General features: G+C 37.1%; 2 protein-coding genes across 3 annotated transcripts; one reads left to right on the top strand and one right to left on the bottom strand.

Annotated features, from left to right (window-relative positions):
• Positions 1-7,306: 7,306 nt before the first annotated feature.
• On the top strand, positions 7,307-11,811 carry LOC111480257 (aberrant root formation protein 4). The gene is made up of 14 exons (XM_023125196.1): positions 7,307-7,637; positions 7,950-8,126; positions 8,232-8,378; positions 8,550-8,616; positions 8,760-8,935; positions 9,024-9,083; positions 9,212-9,359; positions 9,441-9,500; positions 9,610-9,872; positions 9,974-10,045; positions 10,161-10,238; positions 10,334-10,534; positions 10,979-11,030; positions 11,196-11,811. Exons 1-14 carry the CDS (start codon positions 7,530-7,532, stop codon positions 11,405-11,407), a joined length of 1,821 nt encoding a protein of 606 aa, XP_022980964.1. The 5' UTR covers positions 7,307-7,529; the 3' UTR covers positions 11,408-11,811.
• A 238-nt stretch (positions 11,812-12,049) lies between these two features.
• On the bottom strand, positions 12,050-15,667 carry LOC111480308. 2 transcript variants are annotated; one of them, XM_023125273.1, is made up of 5 exons: positions 15,118-15,667; positions 13,373-13,432; positions 13,102-13,164; positions 12,814-12,882; positions 12,050-12,642 (listed from the first exon to the last, which is right to left on the bottom strand). In XM_023125273.1, exons 1-5 carry the CDS (start codon positions 15,469-15,471, stop codon positions 12,385-12,387), a joined length of 804 nt encoding a protein of 267 aa, XP_022981041.1. In that variant the 5' UTR covers positions 15,472-15,667; the 3' UTR covers positions 12,050-12,384. The 2 variants fall into 2 exon arrangements, with proteins under 2 accessions (XP_022981041.1, XP_022981042.1); XM_023125274.1 differs by having other exon boundaries at positions 15,121-15,665.
• Between the last annotated feature and the right edge of the window lie 116 nt (positions 15,668-15,783).

The following is a 15,783-nucleotide window of genomic DNA, read 5'->3' as shown; positions in this document are numbered from 1 at the left end:
CACTCCTCCACATATTAACAACAAAAGTATTCAAACTTAGGATAGGAAAAATGATGTTTATGAACTCCAACAGTATTTTCATCTTTAGCAACTTTCTTTTACTATGGAAATTCTCAACCAAATCAAGTATCATGAGCAATTACAAGCATGCCAATGGTTACTATTTTTTTTTTCTTAAACAGTACCGAGAACTCTTAATTGATCATTTTTCTTCTATAAAATATTATAGAATCAAAATCAACGTAACAGTCAAAACCCATTGCTAATAAATATTGTCCGCTTTGACCTGTTATTTATTGCTATCAGCCTCACAATTTTAAAAGAGGAGTTTTCACAACTTTATAAATAATGTTTCGTTTCTCTCTATTCAATGTAACCTCATTTGAATGTCACCGAACAAATGGTGAATAAAAAAACCCTTCAGTGGCAGATTCAAAGCAGGAGGAACTGTTAAGAGGAGAGAAAAAAAGGGCTAAAATGGGTAAAAAGTAGTCCACTCTTTCCAGCTGTCCCACCGTTTAATGTAGGTGATAAGATAGGTGAAGAAAAAAAAGGGCAATAAAGGACGTATGCTATGAACAAACATGGCCTTTGATGTTGTGTTTTCATTGCTATTCTAATGCAGCGTCAAACCATTCTGCTAAAATAAATAAATAAATAAAAATATCCTTTATTATTGGTGGGACCATTTCAAATATTTAAAATTAAGAATTTATAAAGACAAACAATACAAGAAGAAGCATATTTCCCCCTTGCATGACATAGATTGCACTGCACGTGGCAAAGGAACTGAGAACGATATTGGCATCGTTCTATGAAGCATTAGGAAGCAGCCTCAAAGGCCATACACTAAATTCACGATGGGACATAACTGTTTAAAAATTTAAGGCAATCAAAGAACATTGGTCTAAGTGTATAAATGTTTTGGGGGTTGTGAACAAGGTGGGATGAATAAGGAATTCTAGGATGGAGTGATTGTAACCAAAGGGCAGAAAAAGAACACTCCCATACATACATTTATTTATATTCATTGGTCCTCAAGTTTCATCAACAAAACAGAAGAGAATTGACGATTAAAATCTTGACGAGGTTAAAAAAAAGTGTTGATTGTGAAAGCACTTCACATCATTATACAGAAAGGCCCGTGTGCATGCACCATAAGAAACCAAATATCAAAAGAGGATAATGACATCACTTTGGCATCCTAAAAGTAGATATTGTTATAATACGGGAAATAAAACTTCTTTCAAGGTGCTCAAGTTTATCACCGTTAGTAGATATTGTCATCTTTGAGTTTAAGCTATTATAAATAATATTAGAGTCAGACACCGGACAGAGTATTAGCGAGAACGCTAGGCCCCTAAGAGAGGTGAATTGTGAGATCCCACATCAGTTAGAGAGGGAAACGAAACATTTTTTATAAAGGTGTGAAAACCTCTATCTACTAAACGCGATTTAAAACCTTAAGGGGAAGCCCGAACGGAAAAGTTCAAATAAGACAATATCGACTAGCGGTGGATTTGGGCGTTTTCTTTTGTATTCTTTCATTTTATCTCTACCTCCTTTTGAGTGTTCTTTTTGGCATTCCCCGTACCTTCTTTTATTTTTATATCAACGAAAGCACAACCTTTCATTGAAATAAAAATATATTTTGAGATACATTAAAACAAAGTATTTGAAGATGTAATAAAGTGGGTGTCTACAATTATTGTCACATAGCCTTTGGAGTCCTTACATTTGCTCCCAATTCCATTCCAATTTCATTTTCAATACAGTAAATTGTTTCCATTTCTTCGACTCTGTAATCAGAGGGCGACTATGTCCCAATGCTTTCAGGCTACCTACTACTGCCATTACTCCAACACAAGCCATTACAGCTCCTACCCTCTTCTTTGTTTCCAAGAAACAGCCACTTGACTTCTAGCCAAACACAGTATTAGGTGGAAAAGAATAATAACAAACAAAAAAAGGAAAAAAAGAAAAAAAAAAACACGACTAAAAAGAAAGAAACATTTTTTTATAAAGGTGTAGAAACCTCTCTCTGACAGACGCGTTTTAAAATCGTGAGACTGACAACGATATGTAACGAGCTAAAACGAACAATATCTGCTAGAAGCAGACTTGAGCGGTTACAAATGATATTAGAGCTAGATATATCAAGTAGTATGTCAGCGCGGAAGCTGGGCCCTCAAAGAGAGTGAATTTTGAGATTCCACCTCGATAGGAGTGAGTAACAAGACATTTCTTATAAGGGTATGAAAATCTATTAACAGACGTGTTTTATAATCGTGAGGCTGACAGCGATACGTAACGGACTAAAGCAAACAATATTTACTAACAGTGAGCTTGAGCGGTTACATTGGTACTATCTTCTCATGCTGTCTACATTAAAGGGGTATTTTCCTTTAGAATCAAAATTTCTTCACCCAAGGAATGAATTAATGAACAGTCAACCAAGTTAAATCATAGGTCGGAATAGCAAAGCAAATGTCGCAAATTTTAAGTGCCTAATTTTGAAATGCCTTATTATCTCTGTTGATTGCTTTCCCTAAAAAGTGCCCCAAAACTCAAAAGAAAGAACAAAAAAATCAATCGACCAACACGACAATCAAAGTACAAACAATCGATCGATAAACAGTGAAGATCAATATCGATAAAATGTGGCAACATCAATAGGTCAACAATTAATGGATAAAGCAGTTAGGGTTTTACAGCATTTGGATAATTACGAGGAAATGCTTGCATTGTTCATCACTCAATTCGCGCACTTCGGAATAGTAAAAGAATGAAAAGAGTATTTGGAGCATCTGGCGTACCTGGCAGAGCAGATTTCTAGAGCCACAAGAGAGCAAAATATCGATGAAATCTGGTGAACGGTAATTTTTCGAGGGAAATGAGATCTGTTTGGTAGAGAGAAAAAAAGGCTCCGTCCTTTTGTGCTTGGCCCTAAAAGACTAAGCCCATCATCCGTCATTGTCATTTCCCTTTGTAAATTAAATTTTTTTCACCTTTTATATTGTTACTCCTTAAAGTAACTATGCTCAAATAGGGGAATATTCCAAATTTGAAGACTTTGGGCACTCGTTACCGTCTTAAAGGTAGGTGCTTCCATTTTTCACCCTCTTAATTGCGGGACTAATAAGAGTAATATTTTTGTGACACTTAAATAGATGAGAGGTACATGAATAAACTAGAATCGCATTCAAATAAGAATGATTTTGAAGATAAAGATCTTGAACATTTATTATATGAACAAAAATCTTTCGTTTTTCATCTTTTAACGACATTTAGTTAAAAAGATCGAAAAGTTTTAATTGATCTACTGAATCAACTAACCTAAATTCTTCGTATAGTTTTTAAGAAATCATAATAACTCACTTTATCTTAAAATGTTGTTAAATTAATAAAAATATCCCTAAATTTTGTATTTGGTTTAAAAATACTCTTAAATTTAAAAAAAAAACGTCTAAAAATATCTTTATCGTTAGTTTTTGTATGACCAGTCAGTAAAAATATTCTACTTTAAAAGTTTTTAGCACTCAAAAAATACTCATAAACTTTTAAAAGTAGCATTAACACGATGTAAACCTTAAAAAGTTCAAAGAGTATTTTTAAAAATTATAATTAGAGCTTTTTAAAACATATTTTTTAAAAACCTTTTAATAGTGTTTTTGAAATCTTTAAAAAGTTCAAAAGTATTGTTGTGATAAAATATTAATGGTTTTATAAAAATGGTAAGAGTATTTTTTTAAGAATTTTAAAATTTTAAGAGTATTATTAAAATTTTAGATATATATAATATATAAATAAAGTCTAGATCATTTTTATTAATTTAGAAAATATTTTGAAAATTAAATAAAAATGAAAAGAATATTGCGGTTCTTTAATCAACTGTTATTTAGGATAATATTATAAATAATTAATGATAATTTAAAATATTTTTTAGTCGTATTCGAAAGGAAGTGATGGTCGAATAAATCCTCTTCTCTTCAATGAACTTTATGTCAAATCTTTGATCCACTTGGTCCTTGGTTATAATTTTTGACATATTTCTAAATTTTTAGAACTATGGTTAAGAAACGAACTCTCCAACTTAGATATTAAATCCTAAATACTACTAAGACTCTTCAGATGTGTCCTCAACAACTAGGAGGTTGTTCGGTCTCTACTTCTGGGAGCTAAAGTACTTGATCATTGGAGTTTTCTTTTCCTAATTCGGAACAAAAAAAAGTTGTTTGTGCCAGAACCCGATTTAACATTTGGTTATGAACTGGCTATACAAACAAATACGGATGGAAGGTAAGATAGATTGAAGTGAAAGTCACGTGCCCATGGCTCAAGCATGAAAGTAATGCTTCGTTCCACTCTTCAATCAATGTGTAATCTCACAATCCACCTCATTAGAGGCCCAGAGTCCTCACTATCACACCGCCTGGAGTCTGGCTTTTTGTAACAGTCCAATCCCACCGCTAGTAGATATTATTCTCTTTATTCCTTTCGTGCTTCCCCTCGGGATTTTAAAAAACGCGTATGTTGGGGAGAAGTTTCTACGCTCTTATAAACAATGTTTCGTTCTCCTCTCTAACCAACGTGGGGATCTCATAATCCACCTCCTTGGAGGCCCAACATCTTCGCTAGCACACCACCTAGTTTCTAGCTCTTATGATATTTGTAACCCCAAGCCCAAACTCACGACCAGCATATAATGTCCTCTTAAGTTCTTTTTCTCTTTCGGGCTTTTCCTCAAGGGTTTAAGGTTTAAAACGCATCTGGTAGGAAGAGGTTTTCACATCCTTATAAAGAATGCTCCTTTCTAACCAAGGTAAAATCTCACACAATAACTCAAGGTTACTAACAGAAGAATGTAAACTACTCATGTCTTTACCAAATGAAAGACTGCTCCTCTACTTTGAGAGATGAATCCCCTCGATAAACCGATGCGCTATAATGAGTTAACCGATAGATACATATGAAAGAAGAACGTTAATGCGAGGTAAAATAAGAATTATAAATAGAATACAAATAACTTAAATCAAATTGACACTATTCCAAAACATGGATTAATGAATAGGGTTACAATATTTATGAGCTTGAGCATCATAGAATGCATACAAATGAATTTGATAATGAACTAAGTAAAGGAAATACAAGAGCAGAATGTCAGAAATAAATACCTGCATAATGTATCCAGAAACTAGGGCTCGCTACCATCCTTGGAGTGCCTTAATATCAGAATCAGCCAACCCAAGCTGCCAGGCCTTTAAGGTCACAGGTATGATCACTTCACCACCAGGCTTCAAAGGAAGAGCAGATTTTATAAAATGGTTACTATAAATATTAAAATGGATGATCGCCTTATGAAAGGTATGACAGGATCGGCACAGCGAAGGACCGATGGTAACTTCTTTGTGAGATCCCACCTCAATTGGAGAGAGAAATAAAACGTTCTTTATAAGGGTATCTTAAGAGGAAGTCCTTGAAAAAGGTCAAAAAAGGACAATATTTTATAGTGGTGCTTGCTCTGTTATAAATTAGTACAAAAGCTAGACATCAGGCTGTGTGTCAATGAGGACGTGAGGACGCTGGTCTCCAAGGGAGTGGATTGTCAGATCCCTCATCAGTTATAGAAGGAATCAAAACATATGTGTCAGTGAGGACACTGGTCTCCAAAGGGTGGATTGTCAGATCCCATATCAGTTGAAGAGGGAAACAAAACATTCCTTATAAAAGTATGAAAACATCTAGCCTGAAAACATAGCTAGCATAAGCTTTTTAAGATTTTTGAAAGAAAGTCCAAAGAAGACAATATATTGTCAGTGGTGGACTTGGGTTGTTACACATGGTATTAGAGCCTAACATGAGCGATATACCAATGAGGACGCTGGCCCCAAAAGAGGGTAGATTGTGAGATCACACATCGATTGGAGAGGGGAACGACATCAATTGGGGAGGAGAGACAATATATGCTAATTGTGTGCTTGAGTTGTTACAAATGGTAATTAGAGCTAGACGTTCAACGAGAACGCTGGACTTCAAAGGAGTAGATTGTGAAATCCCACATTGATTGGAAAAGAGAAAGGCATCAATTGGGGTGGACAAAACTTTCTTTACACAGGTGTAGAAATCTTTTCCTAACAAATGTAAGAAATAATATCTACTAACGGTGAGCTTGACGAGCATGAAACTTTACTTTGCTCACAGAAAATAGCTATTTGAAATATATGATAGAACCGGAAATCACCCAAGAAATTCATCCTATGAAATTACTACGTAACTAGAATTCTCTGCATTCCCAAAACAATGTTGTATATTGGAGGGTGGGGAACAAAGAAATACTACTGAGAAGAAAGTACCAGTACCGCAGAAGCATCCATTGGTACCGCAGAGCATAGAACAAACTTATGGCGGAAAGTGGAATCCATTGGTACCGCAGAAGCATCGACCAGTAGTCCCGCAGTAGATTCATCGGAAACGAACCGATCGGCCGCACCGCCGCTCTGATCATGGAGCTCGTTTCGATGCTCACATCGGGCTTCCATGGCGGGATCTGGAAATGACCGTCAACGGCAACGCGACGAAGACAATGTAAGAGACGAATTGAATTAGTTCAACGCCATTGAAAACTGGAATCGAACGAGGAAAAAGTAGAAGGTGAGAATTCGATCGAGTGAAGACGATCAAGATTTAGGCGTGATTATTGTTGTACGGTGAAGAGCTCTGTTTGGTTTCGGGTTTATACTGTTCCGTCCAACTTTAGTTATTATCCATTGGACACAAAATTTAAATTTGAGATTTTTTTTATATATATAATTAAATTTTTTTAATTTAGGAAAATATATTAAACACAAAACTAAAAAATAAAATTGAAGTCTACGCCCAATTTAATTTTTTTTTTTTAGTTTTTCTGTTTTTTAACGAAACTTATATATATTTAATAAATATTTTAAGTTTTTTTAAAAAGAAAAAATAGAAAGATACGAATTTTAAATAAAATAATAATAAAGAGAAAAAGAGAGTATAATTAAGAGTAAAAAGATTTGTTAGAAAAATAAATATAATTAAGAAAAGTAACCGTAATAAAAAATTTAGAGAATTATTATTTTTTATTTATTTTGGAAAAATATCAAAAAGAGAAAAAAAAAAAGGAGTGAAATTTAAAACCCTATTTTTTAATTTACAAAAAAATAAAATAAAAAATAATTGATTATTAAAATAATATGAAAAATAGAAAATAGGATAAAGGGAGAGAAGCTTGTAATTTGACGGAATAAAAATTGTTTGCAATAACGAACTTCAAAACTGGCAGAGAATTTGTAAATCCGGAGTGTGCATATAAATATTCGGACCGGGTAGATCCGTTTGGAAGTGGTTACCTCTCCACCCGGCGACGCGACCGATACTTTGAACACCTCTCCGCCGCGCCGGATAATAGATACGGCGGAACGAACTTGCAACCGCTGGTGGGCAACGGAGAATAATCAGATTAGTATATAGTGTTCTTAAGGTTACAGCGGTGGATAGTCATTTCAATGGAGAAGGCCGATGATCACTGTTTATCGAAGCTTCAACTCACCGAGCGTTCTGATGCTCGTCCTTCTGTGCTTCGGCTCCGTGAAATACTTGCGGCTTGCGCCAAGGTAAGCCCTAGAAGTTCCAGTTTGAAAATCTGTCTGCTCAAACTCCATTTCCCCCCGATTTAATGCTTGTTTGCTACTCCATTCAACTAAGTGATAACAGGGACCTTATTTTCAATTAGGGATTGAAAGTGGATAGTTGTAGAATTGTCATTTTAAAGATTTTTTATATGAACCTGCAAGGAAAATAAACATTCTGTAGTTTAAAGTGATGATAGTATTGTTTTAAGGCGCAAGGATTATGTGTTTTTTATTTCTTTTCTGTAAGCAACTTGACAATGGCCGGAATTTAACTATCTGATTGTCTATTTCAAGTCAATTGAAAACGGAGACACCCGTCAATCTGAAGCCATGGTATCTGAGCTGGTGAATTGCCTTGATTCTATTTCAGAGGCTGCTGAAACAGAATTGGACAATGGAGATTCAGAGAGCCATGTCTTTGAAGTCCTCAATGAGATTTATCAATTTATATCTTCTCCTTTATTAGATCAGGTTTTGTTCTTTTGTTTGTTTTTGTAAGTTCGTCTTGATATCTTCGACATTCTATGTTGTATGGTTTTTTTGCTTAGCTGACACTTCTTCTCACAAATGTTGCAGGGAACTATTGACACTCTTTCATTTGATCTCCCAAAGGCAGTTTCCAAGTTTGTAGGGGTAGACGGATGTCTGGAGATCGTTGATAATATTATTGATAGGTTCGTTACGATGTGTAGTCCGCGGGATATGCTGTCGATTCTTTGCGAGGTACTTCAGTAATCGCTTCCTCATAGACTTAACTGGGTAGTTTATTTTCTATTACAATACGATTAGGCATGCAGTTCTAAGTTCATTTCAAACTTGTTCTTGCTTCATATGGTGGATTATTTCTATATTTGACTTCTTCAATGACAATCATTGCTATTGCAATTGCATCAGGCTTTAGATTTCCAGATGACCAAGGGAACCAATTCCATTGCCCCTTTTTTAAGCGGGCTCTCAAAAGGTAATTACTAAATAAAAAGTATCTTTGAGGAAGGGTGGTTGGATTGCTTGGTTTGGTGGACATCCCCATCCTTGGGTCATCTATAAGTATCTCTAGGCCCATAAAATAGTTAGTTTTTGCTTCTCTCTTTTTTCGGTTTCCAGTGATTCGTTCCATTCAGAGGCGTCATTTTGAGCAAATAAAAGTAGTAGTTCCTGTTGTCCTCAATGCACTTAAAGCAGTAGATTTTGAAACAAGTGATGAGGATGTGAAATGTGACACTTTGTACGGCAGAGCGATGGACATTGCCAATTCCATCCAGTCGGTTTGTGAAAAGTTGGTACGTGGTGTTTCGATGTGATAATACTTTTTTCTTTTAAGGATTTGCCTGATGGCCATTCCTGAGGATCTTCCAATTTATGATACAGGATGGCAAAGTACACGACAAGCTCCAATCTCTGCTCGGTCTTTATGCATTGCAAATCATGGTATTTTTCCTATTCAAATAAAATTTTGCTGACTCGTTCATATACCGCGCTTTCTTACCCTGGGTTTCTGCTGAACACAGCTGTTTTTTCTGCCTCTCTCAAATGTCTAATGCATAATTGTAATGCAGGCTCTTTTTTCAGTCAACATGAGCCATGAAGTTTCGAGCTGTCTTCCTTTTGTTTCAAAGTTGTCGTGTTTTCTTCCATTCTGTGGGTTGTCATATGTTGGTCTCATCACTGGATCTGATATTGACAAAATTTCCAACATTATTGGAGGTAACCCCTGTTGCTTTCCCTAGTCAAGTTTATATTTTCCTTAATCCACTTATCACCCTTTGTTCATTTTTTATACTTTAGAAGATGAAGATGATTATACTGCTTGTTTTTCCTACATCAAGCACGGTGCATGTCTTTCAGGTTTGTGTTCATTAGTTTCAAAGAAGACCCTCCATGCTTAATCGATACGTTTTAAGTCGTTGCCTTCTTTTTTGTTTCCCATCTTTTTTCTATTGCTTTATTCATGCAGTTCTTTGGGGATATCTTTCTGAAGAGGTTGCTCAGGCTGCAGAAGAAAAAATGAGTGATCTTAAAGATGAGCTAGCAACCAAACAAACTGAAAGATGGAAAGCTATAGGCATGTTCAGCCACATGCTCTCTTTTTCGGGTCTGTCTTGGAAATTAAAGAAAGATGCTATTGACTTCTTGCTTAGCATTAATGGCTCTGAAAGTTTTGATGACGATCGAAGTGACTACATGTTGTATATGCCGAGTATTTTTGCTGCTTTGCAGGTAGTATCTTGTGTTCTTCAGATTCATATTTTTGAATTTCTATGGATTGTGTTGGGTTCTGAAGATTGTCTAAACTCTTTGTTGGTCAAGTTACATTGCAGGCTGTTCAGATAATTATCATGTATGCACCAGATACAATACTAAGGAAGAATGCATTTGGTTTATTTAAAAAGGTGGGTTTCTTATGTCTGCTCTCTCTCAAAGCAAAGGTTAATAGCTTAATGTTTTTTACACACTGCAATTCTTCTATGTCGATATCAACTGATTTACGTCGAGTTCCATAATCAGTTACTTGCTGACATCCCATGTTCCGAAAGGTTCGACATGTTAAGAGCTCTGATTGTGAATAGCGACTCTCCCTCTATGGTAAACCTGATCAAAGCTTCCCTTTTCGATTAATTGTTAGTACTCATCCAGGCTCTAGCAACATCTCTGACCTTATGGTTAAAAAATTTTAATAGGTTGCACTTCTTTTGGATCTTGTTAAAGGAGAAATGCACGTGGAGCTTTGCCGAAAAAGAGTTGCAACGGACGTTCAGCAAGTCGATGCAGAAGCACGTCCAAAACCATCATTTTGGACTGCAGGTATTCTCGAATTGGTGGAGCAGGTTTTGCGACCTCCAAAAGGGGGTCCTCCAGTGCTTCCAGAGCAGAGTGATGCGGTATTTAAACAACTAAATAACAAGAACTTTCTTGCCCTTTCATGTTATTTTCTGTTTATTGGCCTCTTTTCAATTTCTAAAGCCATATCTCCTATGATTTATTGTCGCTTTTCGCTAGTCGTGCCCGTGTTCACTAGTTCTTCCCATCTTCAAGTAAATACATAATGGAAGTCTATCACTAATACAACTGTTAAATCTGAGTTTATATGTATAGTGATGTTCATATGCGTAGAAATTACAGGCAAAGTATTTCATGCGAAAAGAAAAAAGAAAAATACATACGGGCTTTACATCCTCGGTCTGTCCCGAAACAATAGATAAAAAAGGAGCATTCATAAGGGTGTCAAGTATGTGAATTCTGGGCTAGATATTACGAATTATTACTTTGTCTTCTTCATGTTGGTCCTATAATATATTCGATTAAGAACTTTTTGTGTTTTACAGGTTCTTTCGGCTCTCAATCTATACCGATACGTGCTGATAACAGAGGCAACAGGTACCACTGCTGAAAGTTAAATATTAGTGTCTTTTGGTATATAGCATTTTGTATCAAAATTGCTGCTGAAGAATTTAGAAATTGTCCTTTGGCATATACTTTTCATCTTACCTGAGGCATATAAAGTGCTGGCCAAACTGGAACTTATTTGAACTTGTGGAACAGGAAGCACAAACCATACTGGAGTGTTATTGAAAAGCAATCTGCAGAAGTCCTATAACGAATGGCTTCTACCTCTCCGGATCCTCGTGACGGGCATCATGTCGGAGAACAAGACCGACTACAATCAAATTGCCGTGGACATGGAGTGTGCACTCAACCCAGTAGAACTTGTTTTATATCGCTGCATCGAGCTTGTTGAAGAGAGGTTGAGATGAATCTTTGTTGAAGAAAACCTCATGTTCTAAGTCGAGACGAATCTTTGTTAAAAGAACTTCATGTCTCGGGTCGTGATGAATCTTTGTCATGTCCCGGGTCGTGATGAATCTTTGTCATGTTCCAAGTCATGATGAATCTTTGTCATGTCCCAAGTTGAGATGAATCTTTGTTGAAGAAAACCCCATGTCTCGAGTCTAGACGAATCTTTGTTAAAAGAACTTCATGTTCCAAGTCAAGGCGAATCTTTGTTAAAAGAACTTCATGTCCTTGAGTCGAGACGAATCTTTATTAAAAGAACTTCATGTCCCTGATTCGAGACGAATCTTTATTAAAAGAACTTCATGTCCCTATGTCGTGATGAATCTTTGTTGAAGAGAACTTCTCATCCCAAGTCGAGATGAAAATGTCAAACGTCTTCATTTCTACCCTAGATACTTTATATTTCAGAGTCAAGATGAAAACAAAGGGTCAGAACCTCTCCAACTCCGCTCTAAGGGCTACTCATGAGTCCATTTCCCAGTTTTGAAACGCCTTATATTTTAATTCAACCTTGTGCACTAGATAAATCCTTGGCATTATTAGGCAGTTTTGTGTCAACATCAGGAGAAAGAAAGCAGAAACAAAAAGAAGGCGCAGTAAAAAGTGGAAATGCCCCAAAACAAAGCCTTGTAACAAAGTAGTTGAGGCAAACAAATTCAGTGACTGTGTACCTATATAAAACGCTACAACGAATGAATAAAAACCTACACCATTGTAGAGGGAGGGATTCAACAATGGGTTTAACCCAAAGGATTACAGCCTTCAAGAAAGAAAAATTATAGAACGTAGGAATCAACAAATGTTAAACCAATATTAATAACAGTCTGCTTAGGCCTTGTACAAGATATAGCAAACTTTTTTGCCATCATCAAATAATTGCTTCAACCATGTCAACATATTAGAAAGAGAGACATAATCAATGTATTTTTAACCTTGGTCAATCCTCTGAGGGTGTCATATTCAAATCCGGTAAGAAAAAGACACAATCGTCTTCGGTCGATGATTTGCTTTTCTTCTGTGATTGAGCCTCGAACCTCCCCGAACCTGCCCCGGTGAGTGGCAGCAATGTTGGAGGAATTGCTTCAATGTTAGAGCTTTCCCTTTGATGGGTTAGTGTGGATGAAGAGTCCTCTTGCAGCATCATCATCTTGGAGTTTGTATTGAATTTTTCTGCGTATTTCATGTTCAAATCCACCTGTTCGTTCATAAAGTAAAAGCAAGCAAGCAAGAGATTGTTTTAGAGATTGCTTAGTTCGATAAGTTAGTGCTGAGAATCTTTCCTGTTCAATCTTTTTGAAACTTTACAAAGGCAAAAAGACAGTATAGTTCAGGTGTTCATGGAAAACGAAAGCAGACAATTACTTACCTTCATTTTCTTCAAACTCAAATTCTTGGCTCTTTGTTCTTCGAAGGTAGCTCTTAGATTGGCAAGTTCCTGTTCAAAAAGTAAGTTAGGTCATCACAATCACGAACAAGATAAGGCAATTGTCCCTAATTTGTGTTAGATTCAATATATATATATATATTAAAGAAAAAGGCTAAAAAGACCCAGAATATATAAAAGAAATTACAACTTTAAAGTTGTTGTTCTACCAATTTTCAAAAAATAAAAAAGGTTGTTGTTCTACCCATAAAAACAATATTAAAATTATACCTTTTTTAGATGAATTTTCTCATTCAAAAGCACGCTCTCCTCTTCTTTAAGTTCAGCAAATGTCTGAAAAACAAACAACAAGAGTATTTCATCATTAAACAACAGTAAAACAAGCTACGTTACAATTAGTGGTTGAACCAACCATGCATTCTTCAAGAACAATGCAAGCCAACAACTCATCTAACGTCGGCAACAAACAAATGCTTGGCTCATACAGCCACACCCCAACAAACCCATTATCTATTTTCAACAACATTCTTTAAGAAATTACCTTCTTTCGTCTTAACCTCTTTGTTGCAGTGCCAGCCCCGGATTCATTTGCAGCAGCACCCTGAAAACACCAAATCCAAACACATATAAACTAAGTTCAAGTCAACTCCAAGCTCATAAATAAGGATCAAAAGTCAACTCTAAACCCATTAATAAGAATCAGTATCATAAACAAATAACATAAAGTTTAATTCAACTCTAAACCCATTAACGAGAATCAAGATTAGAAAACAATAATCCAAACAAATTGACAAGAATGATTACTAACACCAAGTTTGAAGGTAGAACTAGCAGTCAAGGCAAAGAGATGAACGCCACATCATGAATTCCACATGGACTAAGCCCATTTCTCTTTCCCTCTCTAACTCCTCCCACAAAAAATATCACCCAATTTTGCATTTACCAGAATCGCACGCCACATCATGAATTCCACGTGGTCACTTTAAGACTTCGTTGCGACCACACCCACACCGGCTCCTGTTTTGTATTCCCACCCCGCGTGACTCGGTCACGTGGATCTTCCTTTATCCTATTCCCATCCTCTCTAATGGCCCAACAACTTAAACAACAATTCCATTATTTTATTGTTCTTCTTCCAACCATTTTCATGATGCCAATTCAAATCCATGAAAATTATAAATAATGGGTTTCCAGTAAGGGAACACTGGAACCAACCATGTACCATCGCCACACCTGATAATTACTCTTCAAACCTAACGCAGACCTATCTCTTATGAACGCCTCTCCTCTTTACCTGATCTGATTTGGGCCCTCACTTTGCAGTATCATCCACCGTCGAATCTGGCATCCGGTTCGATCGAACCGGCTCGGAATTTGTGTGTGTGTGTGTGTGTGTGTGACCAGAATACCCTCGTCCTTTGTGATGAATCTTTTACGCGTCAAGGGGTAGAATAGTAAAAAATAAAAAGGACAATGGCCGTAGGGAAGTTTCCAGGAGCTTTCAATGGTCCATAAGTAAACCGTCGGCGATGGAAGAGAGTTTCTATAGGAAAGTCTCGTGTGTGACGAAATATCGACTCGGTGTACGATTTGAAAGGCTTTGGAATCTAGCGAGGGATTGGAAGGGCGTTTTGGTCAAATTGAAGAAATGAGTGAATTCGAGTCCACAGGAGATTTGAATCGAGGCGAGGAGAAAACGCGAAGTAATTTCAAGCAGCGTTCATCCGCTGACCTCGTCTCTTCACGTGAACGTGATTGGAGAATCTAGGGGGTATATCGGGGATTTTTGAATTAAAAAGCAGTTTCTCAAACGGTGATTCGTGAAGGTTGTCCGCCATTGATGGCGAGAACTTGAAACTGTTTGGTGAAAATACAGAGCAGTTATGGAATTGAGAGATTTGCAGTTGTGTGAGCTCTGAGAGAGGAATTTTGTTGCGTTAAGCTGTAGAAGAAAATGACGAGGAAATCAAGAGATGTTTCATGATACGGAATCAGAATCGGATTCTTGGAAAAACAAATGGCTAAACAATCACAACACAATATACGATGGTTCTCCGAGATAAGAATGTTTCATGAGAGAATCCACGCCGCTGAACTCTACAGCCGACACCACCGCCAGAGGAAAACCGTAATTAAGAACGCCAGCGCTAAGATTTAAGAACTCGTAGCAAAAAAAACCGCAAAGATCGGGAAACCAGAGCGAACACAGAGTCGAGATAAGAGACGAAACTGCAAAAATCCAAAACAGATGACACAGAATCATAAGAATAGTGAGAAAAAGTCAAGAACCTTAAATCTGGAAACAGCGTGCGAGAGTGTAGCAGGACGGCTAGACTCCTCATAACCGTCAAGCGTAGCAGAAGGCGAACCTCCACCGCTCCACGAAAGCGGCGTCGTAGGACTCCATCTGGTTGAGTCAACATCCTTATTGTTCCTCACCAAGACACCATCGCCACATCTACCAACCGTCGTCGCCGTTCTAGACCTCAGCTGCCTAATCCCCCAAGTGAACGGCACCGTCACCGGGAGTGGAGATTTGGAAGGCGACACAGCCTGCGATTGCTTCAACCGCACCAACAGCTCGACCACCACTCCATCGTCGGCCATGGCCGCCGTAAGCCAGTCGTCGTTCACCATCATCAGCACAGAGAAAGAAGAAAAAAAAGGAAATGGGGAAGAAAAGGGAATCAAAAGAAATGGAAAGAAGTGGAAGAAGAAAATGGAGAGAGAGAGAGAGAGAGAGAGAGAGAGAGAGAGAGAGAGAGGGGTGGCGGAGAGAGTAAAGGAGCGTATAAATATTTGGGAAATGGGATAGAGAAAAAGAGAAAGAGAAGGGGGAGTGGGGATTGTATGTGGTGGTTGTTCAGGTTTCCCTTCTTTGTTCCACTTCGTTGTCAGCTTCGGCGTGGGCCTCCCACTCTGACTCTTTTTTTTTTTTTTTTTTTTTTTTTT

Source organism: Cucurbita maxima, unplaced genomic scaffold (assembly GCF_002738345.1).
Source record: "Cucurbita maxima cultivar Rimu unplaced genomic scaffold, Cmax_1.0 Cma_Scf00006, whole genome shotgun sequence".
NCBI lineage: Eukaryota > Viridiplantae > Streptophyta > Magnoliopsida > Cucurbitales > Cucurbitaceae > Cucurbita > Cucurbita maxima.
Note: the sequence above shows the minus strand (reverse complement) of the source record. Positions and strands in the feature narration are given on the sequence as shown.